Source organism: Chelonoidis abingdonii, chromosome 8 (genome assembly GCF_003597395.2).
Source record: "Chelonoidis abingdonii isolate Lonesome George chromosome 8, CheloAbing_2.0, whole genome shotgun sequence".
Lineage (NCBI taxonomy): Eukaryota > Metazoa > Chordata > Testudines > Testudinidae > Chelonoidis > Chelonoidis abingdonii.
Genome location: NC_133776.1, coordinates 105,755,060 through 105,767,601, shown reverse-complemented (window position 1 = coordinate 105,767,601; position 12,542 = coordinate 105,755,060). Strand labels below are relative to the sequence as shown.

Below are 12,542 nucleotides of genomic sequence, written 5' to 3'. Positions count from 1 at the left end.
CCCCTGGGAAATGCCAAAGCAGGGCTTTCTTCATGGAATTCCTCCTTTTTGGGGTCAGGCTGGGTCCAAGCTCACCAAGCACATTACCCCAGCCCTTCAGAGACTGCCTTGGATCCCAGTTTGCTTATGGGTGCTGATACTGACTGACTGACCTCCAAACCTCTAGTCGTTTGGGTCCCAGCTATCCAAGACATGCTACTTTCCATGCTCAGTTGTGGTAAAAAAGCATGACCTAGCAGCTCCTGGATCCCAAAGAGCAGCCTGTGGCCCTGAATCCAACAGGACCAAAGTCATGCCCTTGGAAGCTCCCTGCACAGCTTCCCCTCCCCCACCCGGTATTAACATGAGTTGTCATTTCCTGGATGGGTTGTTTAACATCTGGTTTTGTGTATTTATACAGCATGTTTTTACAGATTAAAGAAACCACACCCTCGTCAAAGGCAATTCCCATTTCGCTGGGGCTGGGGCTGTGCCTCTGCTCAGGACAGTCATTGTCAGCTGTACGGAATGCTACTCAGCAGCACCAGACACCACCTCCCCCATGCCTGCACAGGCTTCCCCTCCCTCAGAAATACAAGTAGCCCTTACCATAGGCTCTCACAATGCACATCTCACTTTCTCTACATGGGCTCTCTCCCTAACCCAGGGCTGCACAGACACCCCCTTCAATAGAGTTCCAATGTCTTGTTTGCAATGGACCATTTTTCATGCACCACCCAAGTAGCTAGTTCCCTCATGGTGCCAGCTGGACATAAACCTGAAAGAGAACAACCCCCCTAAACTAGCACCTGCACCAGCACAGGACATCACCAGTGTGGCCCATCACCCACCTCATGACTGTCTTTGCTTGGTCCCAGCCCAAATATCCTGTTGTACAGGGAATCCAAAGAGTTGCTGAAGTCAGATCTCTCAAAGCTGTGACTGTCCAAAACTTCCAAAGTGTGCAGAACCCGGCCGATAGTGAACCCTGGAGCAAGACAGGGAAGGAAAGGGCAGTGTGTATGAGGAAGCATTTGGGCAACTGGTATCACAGACCTCAGAACACAGAAGGCAAAGCCCCAAATCTCTGCGAGCTCAGAGCACAGGAGACAGGAGACACAACCTGTGGTTGGGGGTGGGGTGTGGGCCTGATCCCCACAAGGCTCTGAGCCTGGGAAAGAGCAAGATCCATCTGCGTTCTTCTCACTGTGGTCAAACAAGCAGAAATGTGGCCAAGAGACAAGCCAAAGAGAGGATGACTGGACATGAAGCTCCTTAGGGCACTGGCTCAGACTAACACACCTGATGCTAGGGACAGGGAGAACAGACTGCAGATCCTGCAGTAAGTTACCTGCAGTGGTTTCCTGGCACTTGTCAAATGACCAGCGGACCTCAACAGCCTGGCCACGCTCCTTTATCTGCTGCTCAATCTCACGGAGCTTCGCCCGAACCTAAAGGCAAAGAAATTCCATAAATACATGCAAGGGTGGCCAGAATAAACTTGCAGCACAGAGAGCTGCCAGCAGAACCCAGGGAATGCCAGCTGCCCTGCCTGAGGCACAAGGCAAGAGAGACGCTGCCCATCCCCAAGTGGGGCACTGGCTGCCTCAGGCACAAGAGATTCTACCCACTTCCCAGGTCCATGGGTGCCCTTCTTGCAGCACAAAGGAAGGAGAGGCCTCCTGCATCTCTCAGTACCTCAACTGCTCAGGCTCAGCAGTGGCAGGAGCACAGCCAGAGGTGTTGCTGCTTAATATGGAGAGATAAGCCTGAATTGACTGGGGTACGGCTAACATCCTGGGCCCCCAACACTCCCTCCTTTGAAAGCTGCTCACCTGCTGGGTGAAGGCCGAGTTCCCCCCAGGCATGGGCAGGTTGGAGGGGGCAATAGGCAGATGGTCCAGTGGAGAGCCAGTCTTTATCCTGCTGTCAGTCAAGGAGTAATGCCAGACCAGAGCACTTGGGCAGCACAGGATGATACTCTGCAGCAGACAGCCAAAGCAAAAGCACTAAGCATATCCAAGCCTGACTCCTGAGTCCGAGTGCACTCTGCAGGGCTGTTCTCAGATTGTACAGATACTCCCCAGCCTCAGCCTCACCACACATATGAATAGGCTCCCATCTGAAAGAGCTTCAAGGCTGGAGAGTGTGCTCAGGTACAGAGGAGCCCTCTCTCCATGCAGGAAGCTACCCAGCATTTACTGCATTGGCTTACTTAGTCTAGACACGTTTAAGTAGCCAAGGCCAAAACTCCAAATTGCCTTAGGCTAGTAAGAAGCTGGTGCATGCAGCTCATAAAGACCCACAATAACACCACGTGAATTTCCCCGGTTAGCCCAGCCATGCAAGTTACATTAATGACACAGAAAGGACTCGCTAGAAAATAAATCAGAAGCATGATGGGGGATACATGTAGCCCAAATCCTGGAGCCCCAGGGTTTCTTATTCGTTGCTACACAGATTCCATAGTCAGACACCCCACATAATACAGGACAGAGTATTTCACCAAGGGATTCCTGCACCAAGCCCAGGACTTCAGCTGGTCTTTTAGAAAGACAACAAGCCTTGATATAAGGACTCCAAGTGATGGACAATCTACCACATCCCTAGCTAACTTGTTCCAATGATTAATTTATGCCAGACTTGCAATTTGAATTTATCAAGATGCAACTTCCAGTCACTGAATCTTGTTCTGCCTTTGTCTGCTAGATGAAAAAGCCATCTGCTATCAGAAATCTTCTCCGCATGCAGGTAGATACTGATAGACCATGATCAAGACACCTTTCTTTTAACATACTTTTCAGTAAGCTAAAAAGTCTGACCTCCTTCAGTCATTCACTGCAAGGCAGGCTTTCCACTCTTCTAATCACTATGGCTTGTCTCTAAACCACTTCCAGTTTTTCAACTACCTTTTTAAAGTGTGGGCACCAGAACAGGATAATGGACTTACCAATGCTATATAGAGAGGTAACACCACCTCCCTAGGCCTATATTAAGTCCAATCTTTAAGTCCTTTTCCAAGTCCTGCTTTCCAGAACAAAGTCCCTCATCCTTCAACTGAGACCTACATTCTGCATTCCCAGATGCAAGACCTTGTATTTTGCCATATTAAACTGCATATTGCGCCCAGGGACCCATCATCATTATTTACCATCTCAACTAATCTGTGTCATCTACAAAGTTTACCAGGAATGATCACTGATAAAAATATTAGCTAGTGTTGGGGCAACAATGGATGTCTGTGGGATCCAACTAGAAACACACTCTTTTGGTGATGATTTCCCATTCTACCAGCCAGCCAGTTTCTAGTACGTACTATGCTGATTTTGCATCATACTAATATTTTAACCAGAATGTCTTCTGTTGACCCATCAGAGCTCCAGCCTCCTTCACCACTGATATGAACCCAGCAAAACCCTACCTGTAGAATGCAGCTGAGCCCAAATACCACTGGGCGGTGTTGGGGACAGAGCAGCAAGTCACTGAAGGGACTAGGGGGAGGATTTCCTGCAGCCGGTTGAGGGGCGGGTGTTGAAGGGAGGGCAGCTCCCGTCTGTGCAGATAGGATGTGGGGCAGGTGCCCACCCGTGCCATCCAGCTGCATGGCAAGCCTGCGGGTACAGAAGTAGGCCAAGCGCCTGGACAGGTATGCAGACTGCACGAACTCTCCAGAGTACTGTGGGGAAGAAGGAAAAACCATCCCAGTTCCAAGCAACACTAGAGAAGTCCCCAGAGCACAATGCTGTGCAGTCATGCTTCACAGATAGGGCCACAGCCTCATCCAGAGCAAAGCGAACGCTTGGGGAAAATGTCATCACAATGTCACTTAAGCACCAGTGAGATTCACAGAGCACCATGGACAACATCTCCATTGATCTCAATGCACCCAGTCCCTGCCTTTTCAGGCACTTGGGGGGTCTAGCTGGAACCAGCCATGAGAGCAGAAGAGAAAAGCCACGTCTATTCAGTTTCATCCAGTGAACACACTACTATCATCAAGAGTCCAGCTGTTACAGGTAAGGCAGGGACAAGGAGCTGGAACAAACCCCCCTGCAGTAGCAGAAAGTAGTGGGATAAGCAGCATTCCCTTCTGATAGCTGGTGACTAATGTAGGGGGGATGGCACTCAGCTGGGAAAACACCCCAGGCTAGTGCAAGGTGGCTTGCGTTCCCCAGAGCTGTGTTGGAGGAAGTAATTCTCTCCTGAAGCTCACCCGCAGCAGCAGAGGTAAGAGCAGTTTCAACAATTCATCTTCTCCTGGTCGTATCTTCTCAAAGCATTCAAGCACCCAGGTAAGGAATTCATGTCTGTCCAGCATCCCATCCTGGAGACAGACAGAGTGAGAGGACCAAAGGAAGCACATCCTGGAGCTATTCTACCCCTATTCCTCCTGCTGGGCCACCCAGGGATTCAGGGATGGAATACATTTTGCAAAAACAAATTACTTCTGAGCCTTGAGTATCCCTTGCAAACCCTACCCCAGCCAGCAGCTCCCTTCAACCCCTCACCTGGAACATGAACATAGCCAGTTTCTCATTGTAGTCCCATTGTTTCAAAGCATGCTCCACTTCCTGAGGCATGGGCCCAGATGGTGAACCACAACCCTGCCCAGAGAGCTGCCTATAGAACTCTGAAATCTTCTGCAGCTGCTCTGACAGGTATTTGGTGATGATCTGTGTCCACTCTAGAACGAAGAAGACAGTCATCAGTGAGTAGGTAAGCAGGAAGAGGAATGGGAGAGGGCTGATCCAGGCAGGGGACAGGAGAGTCAAAGAGTTCCTGTGATGGAAGAAAAACCACAAGGAAAGAGATACACCTGTGGGTTCCAGGGAAAGGTGGAGAACAAGGGACAAATTCTGAACTGCATTTTAAAGCAGGTCTTTAACACACAAAATACAGGATGGCAGTTCGCTAGGAAAGAAGATTCCTTAAACGACTTTGTTGAATATCTGGCAAGAGCAATGGGATGGAGGGAAACAGGAGGGGACAGGGTCAGGACAGCCTGATGTAGCATCCCCATTAGTGATCTGAGAGATGGGGTCAGCAACATGTTCAAGGCCTTGGTCTTAATCTTCAAAGCAATTAATAAAGTATGTCCCAGCTACATTAAGTCCAAATTTCATTCCATGAACTGTCCAGATATTTTGGCTCCTCTGGGATGATTCAGATCACAAAGACCAGGACAAGATGGGTGAGAGCTGGGAATAAAGCATGCTTGAAGGGGTTGAGTTGTGGAAAAAACTTCCAGAGGAGATCAGGAGATTAAATAAAACAAAACTACGTAAATAAACATATTTATCAACTAACCCAATAAAATAAAAAAGCTAGAGTGTAGTCTTTGTCCCAGAAAGAGAGAGGAGCAGAGACTTCATGAAGTCCCTCCTGCTATTTCTTTAAAGTGGAAAGTGCTCAGATACTATTGTGATGGGCAGCAGTATAAACCAAAACAGACAGGCTTTCCCGTATGCTGCTAATTGGAAGGATCCTGGAACTCCACAGAGGCCAGAGCCATGACCCAAAGAGGCCCAGCGAGGCTGGAAACATGCAGGAAATAACAGAATGAGATTCTGCGGGGGAAATGCAGCTTGGCTAAGACACACCTAAGGGCAGGCATAAGAGTCCACAAATATGTTAAAGGTGCAAACACGAAGGAGGGAATAGTGGTGTTCAGGGGAGGAACACACAGGGTGTAAGGAGGAGTCATGAGAGTGAACTGTGAAAGACTATCAGAAAATATTCGTTCTCAGGAAGATGTATTTGTCTGTTGTCCAAGGGAACAGGTTGAAGCCCCATTGCCTGGGATGTAACTAGAATGACGAAAACAGCAGTCATGATCCAGTAGAAGGAAGCCTGTGCTGCCCCCTCCTGGCTAGAAATATAAGGTGGGTGAGGTAATATATTTTATAGGGACAACTTTTGTTGGTGAGAGAGACAAGCTTTTGAACCAAAGAGAGCTCTTCTTCAGGTCACCTCACCCACCTTGTGTCTCTAACATCCTGGGACACATCCTGGCTGCATACACTGCATATAGCCTCTCGGCTAGGGCAGATGTGGCCAAATAGATCTTTTTCATCCTTAACAACTACTATTCTATCGAGGAGGTGCCTGGTAGGGAAAAGGCCAAGACTCCACTCAAGGCACTTACCAATAAAGGGATCAATGACGTGTCGTTTTTTCACCTTAGTTTCTGTGATGGCAGCATAGTAGGCGCAAGTCATTTTGATCAACCAGGCTGCTCTCATCACTGGAACAGTGTATTTTGCCAAGTAACCAAAGACCTCCTCCTTCTTACTAAAGATGGGTACCTAGAACAGAACAGAAAAAGGGAAAAGCTAGCTTCTGAGGATCTAGAAAGGAATCACCCCAGAGTAACACCCACTACAACTCCTGTGCCTGGACAACCGTGCACAAACTAAGTATCACACAGCTTGTGCCATTCCATCAGGGCAGTTACAACATAAAGAACATTTTCCTGGGTCAGCAGGCAACAGCACCAGAGCTGCAGTGCAACACATGAGAAATGAAGCAGGAAACTGGGGAAAGGCACTGCAAAGAGGCAAGTCTGTCATAAACATAGTTCTTAAGGGAAGGTGGATAATGAGTCAAGAAGTGTGTAAGTACAAAAGACACACTAACAGCCTGTGAAAACTGACTTTTACCCGCAGGGGCCCTAAACTCTAGGACCTGGCAAACTCTAGCCCAGAGGTAGTCAATAGGCAGACCATGGGCCAAATTCAGACCACCAGATGCTTTTGAATGGACCCCGAAATCTTTTTATTTATTATTATCATTGTTGTCGTTTTATTATTTTCTCTGGAGTTTGGACCTTGATTATACCTGGACTAAGAAATTTGGACCTTGACAAAAAATAAATTGACTACCTCTGCTCTAGCCTCTACATTATACACCAGTGGTCCCCAATCTTTTTCTGACCAGAGCACATTCATGTTTTCAGAAGAGAGTGGCAGGCGCCAACAATTTTTCAAGGCTTATTTTGTATTGTACATTAAATAATACAAAAAACATATTTAATATTACATAATATATGAATCCAGAGAGAAGCTGGAGAAAAGCCACGAGGACAGAGAACACCAGTGCCTGCAGCTCTGGAGTACTCTGTCCCCAGCAGGCGCAGGGCCCCAGATTCTCTTCTCTGCTGGGCACTAGGTGGGCCCCGCATCTGTCGTGGACCGAGAACACCAGTGCCTGCAGCCCCAGAGTTCTCTGTCCGTGGCAGGCGTGGAGCCATAGCTTTTCTTCTCTGCTGGGAAATAGTTCCCTTAAAACCAATCAAAATTCAAATGAAACATTCAAGCTCTACATGCCATGAGACAAAGTTTAGCCTCGTCTCTGAATAACTGGGAACCTTAGCTCTACAGCCCAAGATGAGTCCTGGACACACATTCTGAGAACTATAACCAATCTTATGTGGAGAGAGAACCACCTCTTCTAACCACAAAACCTCCACTGCAGTCCCCAAAAACAGACAATACCCACAAAACCAGGTGAGGGAAGAGCTCAGGCAGGACATCTTCTACCTTTCTTGGCAGCCTCACCTGCAACGTACCTTTTTAGCCAGGTGAGTGAGGGGCTTAGTTCCAGACAGATCTGTGAACCAGTTGTTTATGGCACTCTGAGAGCGTGCCGTCACCAGCCAGAAGTTATCCTTCTGGTTCACCTGAGGTTTCCGTCTTCCCGTGTCAGGCAGCGTGTTGCAGCGCAGCTTCTCTGCAATAATGCTGCTAAAATTTGAACTAATCTGAAAAAGAGAAAAGGGTAAGAAGCCTCTCACAGAACTGGGTTCTGTGAGCTACACACTAACCCCTTGTCAGTCTCTGGGAGAGGCTTGGCTTTATTAATTAGTTACAAACATTTGCTATTATCCCCAAAGTCTCATCAGCGTGAACTTCCAAAACCCAATCACCAAAAACAGCCAATGGCTCCCTTTGCTTCAGTCAACAAGACGACCATCTGCAGCAGGACTGAGAATACCTCAATAAGCAAACTTCTGAATTGCAGCGCTAAAATAGCCTGGCTTTAGCACTGCTGGAATGAACGTCTCTAATTCTTTGGCAGAAGAACCCAACATTTGGAATTATCCTCGGATGGAAGGCCATCGGGAATCAGTGGGAGGGAGGCCTGGTGAGCACTAACACATTGTACAAGAGGCCAAACTGAGACACAGGCATCTCATGACTCCCAGTTTTGTGTTTGCATCAACAGAGAAGTCTGTCTTCCAAACATACAACTTCTTATTCACCATAGCAATGTCCCTGCATCAAGCCAATACCGATGTTCTAACCTCTTACTTAATTTGCAGCTCATGTGTGAGCCAGTGATCTGTCAGGATGGGGCACCTAGGTACTAGTTATCAACAGCTGTGGATAAAGCTCTGCCACCACATCACGGACACTGTGGGTCAGGAGCTGAGCAGCCTACTCTCCCACCAAGCTTGGGAACACAGCAGCCCACCACCACAAAGGAGGATCGACACTCCTAGAGCTTAGGCTTGGGAAAGTGATAGGCCAGATCATCACAAGAGTGTAAACCTGTCCACCCTAGAACTCCTATCCCAAAGACCCTGACTGTGGGCCAGGATCTAGAACCACCACACTAATCATCACCAGTCTGGGTGAAGAAATCATTAAGAACAAGGCCTACCCCTGGGAACCCTAGGAAGAGGGACTCGATGCAGTGGGCTTGGCCCCCAAAACCCTGCAGGGATCTCACCTTAGCTGGATTAAAGTTGACATTTTTGGCAGTACCATGTTCATCTCCCGAGACTGCTGGCTGATTATTGAAACCCTGCTTCACATTTAAAGCGGTGAGCTCATCCTGTGCAAAAGAAGGAGTAAGGGAATGCTGCATGGCAGTGCATCTGTACACAAGCCATGCAGCTCCCCCGGTAGCCCAGCCTGGAGACATGGGACTAGACAGTGAGAGAAAGGAGGTTATCCTCCCCTACTGGTCCCTGCCACAGCCCTCACTGAGGGAGGGCAACTTCCCAGCCTCATCCGCTGATCTCCACAGGGACAGACCCTCAGCAATGGGGCTCATCCCAACACCTCCCTGGGGGCAGACACCCCCCTGGGGGCAGAACTTCTCAGCGACAGGGCTCATCCCCCACACCTCCTGGGGACAGAACTGCTCAGAGACAGGGCCCATCCCACCACACCCCCTGGGGCAGGACCCCTCAGCGACGGGGCCCATCCCCCCCACACCACACCCCCGGGGCAGGACCCCTCAGTGACGGGGCCCATCCCCCCCACACCACACCCGCGAGGCAGGACCCCTCAGTGAGGGGCCCATCCCCCCACACCCACAGGGACAGGAACCCTCAGCGACGGGGCCCATCCCCCACACACCCCGCAGGGACAGGACCTCTCAGTGACGGGGCCCATCCCCCCCCACACCCCGCAGGGACAGGACCCCTCAGCGACGGGGCCCATCCCCCCCCCACACATCCCACAGGGACAGGACCCCTCAGCGACGGGGCCCATCCCCCCACACTCTGCAGGGACAGGACCCCTCAGTGACAGGGCCCATCCCCCCCCCACACTCTGCAGGGACAGGACCCCTCAGCGACGGGGCCCATCCCCCCACACCACACCCCTGGGGCAGGACCCCTCGGTGACGGGGCCCATCCCCCCACACCCACAGGGACAGGACCCCTCAGAGACAGGGCCCATCCCCCACACACCCCACAGGGACAGGACCTCTCAGTGACGGGGCCCATCCCCCCCCCACAGCCCACAGGGACAGGACCCCTCAGCGACGGGGCCCATCCCCCTCCACACCCCACAGGGACAGGACCTCTCAGTGACGGGGCCCAACCCCCACACACACCCCACAGGGACAGGACCCCTCAGCGACGGGGCCCATCCCCCAACACTCTGCAGGGACAGGACCCCTCAGTGACAGGGCCCATCCCCCCCCACACTCCGCAGGGACAGGACCCCTCAGAGACAGGGCCCATCCCCCCACACCACACCCCTGGGGCAGGACCCCTCGGTGACGGGGCCCATCCCCCCACACCACACCCCTGGGGCAGGACCCCTCGGTGACGGGGCCCACCCCACTACCCACATAGGGACCTAGACCCTCATGACAGTGCCATTCCCGCACTACCACACCCACAGGACAGGTACCTCTCAATGATGGGCCCATCCCGCCACACATCAGCCCATCATTCGGGACAGACCCTCAGGATGGGGCCATCCCTCACACCCTATCAGGGACAGACCTCTCAAGAGAAACGGGGCTCATTCCCTCCACACCCACAGGGATCAGACCTCTCAGCGTGGGGCCCATCCCCCCCACCGCACAGGGACAGGATCCCCTCAGAGACAGGGACATCCCTCCCACAACCACAGGGACAGACCCTCACGAACAAGGACCATCCCCCCCCACATTCCGCCCACTGGACAGGACCCTCACATGGGACCATCCCCCACATTGACCCACAGGGACAGACCCCCTAGCGATTGGCACTACCCAACCCACAGGAGAGATCCCTCAGCGAGGGCCCATCCCCTCCACAAAACCACAGGGCAGACCCCTCACGATGGGCCCATCCCCCCACACCCCAGGGCACAGACCCCTCAGCGACGGGCCAGTCCCCCGGACACTCTGCAAGAGGACGGACCCTCTACGGCGATGGGCCATCACCCCCCACACCCTACAGGGACAGACCCCTCAAGAACATGGACCATCCGCATCCCCACACCTCCACGGAAGGACCTCTCAGCGATGGGCCGCCATCTCCCCACATCCCCACTGGACAGACCGGTATGCGGGCCCATCGCCCCACTCACACCCCACAGGGACATGACCTCAGAGACAGGTACCATGCCCTCCCCGGCGCACAGAGGGCGGCAGCCCCACAGGTGATCTAGGGACCATGCTCACGGATGGCGCTCATTCCCCTCCTGGCCACAGAGGGTGCGGGCCCACAGGACATGGACCCCTTCAGAGACAGGACCGGATGCCGCCACAGCACCGCACAGATCAGGACCCCCTTCGAGCGATGGGCCGCATCCGCCCATCAGGGGGGCGTGCAGCGGGATCAGAGCGCCGCCTCAGCGATGCCCATTCCGACGCCATAGAGACAGACCCCTCAGCGATGGGCCATCCCCGTCCATAAGCATCCGCACCAGGGAGCCGGACGCTCAGTGATGGCCACATCCGCCACACCACGAGGACAGTGACCGCAGCGATGGGGCCCATCCCGCGGACAACCCACAGGGACCTTGACCTCAGGACCGGCGACCCATCCCACCCGACACTCTGCAGCCATGTACCCCTCAGCGTGGGCCTCACCGCCCTCCACATTCCACGAGGACAGGACCTCAGTGAGACAGGGATCCGATCCGCGCCCTGCTATCCGCCACTGGAAGAGCTCTCAGCGATTGGCCGCCCATCCCCCTGATCCCCAGCGGGACAGGATCCGTCTCAGTGAGGGCCGCATCCCGCCACAGGCACCTGCGGGGCCAGGACCAGACCCTGCGAGAACAGGGAGCCATGCGATCGGCCCCACAGGGGGCCCCAGGACATTCGACTGAGCGTGACCTCTCCAGCGAGGGCCCATCCCCTCCACACCCACAGGGACAGGACCCTAGATGACAGGGACAATCTCCCAACACGCTACCCACAGAGGGTTTCAGGTGGGTGACAGACCGCTCTCAGCGGAGCCCTATCCGCGCGCAAACAGCGCCACAGGACAAGGGAGCCGGCTTATGCTGATTTGCTCTATTCTCCCGGCCACACCCGGACTAGGACAGGCATCGCTAGTGACAGGCCATCCCCCGACATACTGCACGGGACAGGAACCCCTCACGATGGCCCACCCCCAAGCCACAGGGACAGGACCCCTCAGAGACAGGGACCATCCCCCCCCACACCCCACTGGGACAGGACCTCTCAGCGATGGGGCCCATCCCCCCACACCCCACTGGGACAGGACCTCTCAGTGACGGGGCCCATCCCCCACACACACCCCACAGGGACAGGACCCCTCAGCGATGGGGCCCATCCCCCCACACCGTACCCCCAGGCCCGGTCACGCCCCCGACCCAGCCCGGCTCCCTCTAGCGGGGCCCCGGCCCGCACCTCCTTCTGCTTGGGATCCTGCGGGTAGACGTCGGGCGGCCCCAGGCGCGGCCGCTTCAGGGGCCGGTGCTCGTAGCTCAGGATCCCGAAGGCCGCCATCGCCGGGGGGTGGCGGGGCCGGCGAGGCTGGGGGAGAGACACGGCCGGGCCACAACAAGGAACGGCGGAACCAGCCGAGTGGGCCCGAACCAGCACCCGGCACTCACGGAAACTGACGAGCGGTGTCGGAGCTTCCCGAGCCGGCACCCAGCACTTACGCAAATGTCCGAGCGGGGCCGGAGCTTCCCGAGCCGGTACCTGGCACTCACGGAAACGTCCGAGAGAGGCCGGAGCTTCCCGAGCCCGGCACCAGACGCTTACGGAAACTGCCGAGCGAGGTCGGAGCTTCCCCTGCCGGCACCCTGCACTCACGGAAACTGACGAGCGAGGCCGAAGCTTCCCGAATCACCATCCGG

The 12,542-nt window shown here is 53.8% G+C and overlaps 1 protein-coding gene across 5 annotated transcripts in view; it reads right to left on the bottom strand.

The window, feature by feature from the left end:
* MED12 (mediator complex subunit 12) overlaps positions 1-12,341 on the bottom strand; it is a 71,998-nt gene extending 59,657 nt beyond the window's left edge. For 3 of the 5 annotated variants that reach the window (XM_075068922.1, XM_032794867.2, XM_032794869.2), the window contains exons 1-10: positions 12,088-12,269; positions 8,710-8,814; positions 7,547-7,738; positions 6,125-6,284; positions 4,488-4,663; positions 4,193-4,303; positions 3,401-3,655; positions 1,815-1,961; positions 1,331-1,430; positions 831-967 (exon numbers count right to left, since the gene is read on the bottom strand). In XM_075068922.1, the coding sequence (XP_074925023.1) occupies positions 831-967; positions 1,331-1,430; positions 1,815-1,961; positions 3,401-3,655; positions 4,193-4,303; positions 4,488-4,663; positions 6,125-6,284; positions 7,547-7,738; positions 8,710-8,814; positions 12,088-12,186 (1,482 nt within the window). In that variant the 5' untranslated portion in view covers positions 12,187-12,269. Of the gene's footprint in view, positions 1-830; positions 968-1,330; positions 1,431-1,814; positions 1,962-3,400; positions 3,656-4,192; positions 4,304-4,487; positions 4,664-6,124; positions 6,285-7,546; positions 7,739-8,709; positions 8,815-12,087 lie in introns of all 5 variants that reach the window. The other 2 variants (XM_075068925.1, XM_075068924.1) reach the window with 2 other exon arrangements.
* Between the last annotated feature and the right edge of the window lie 201 nt (positions 12,342-12,542).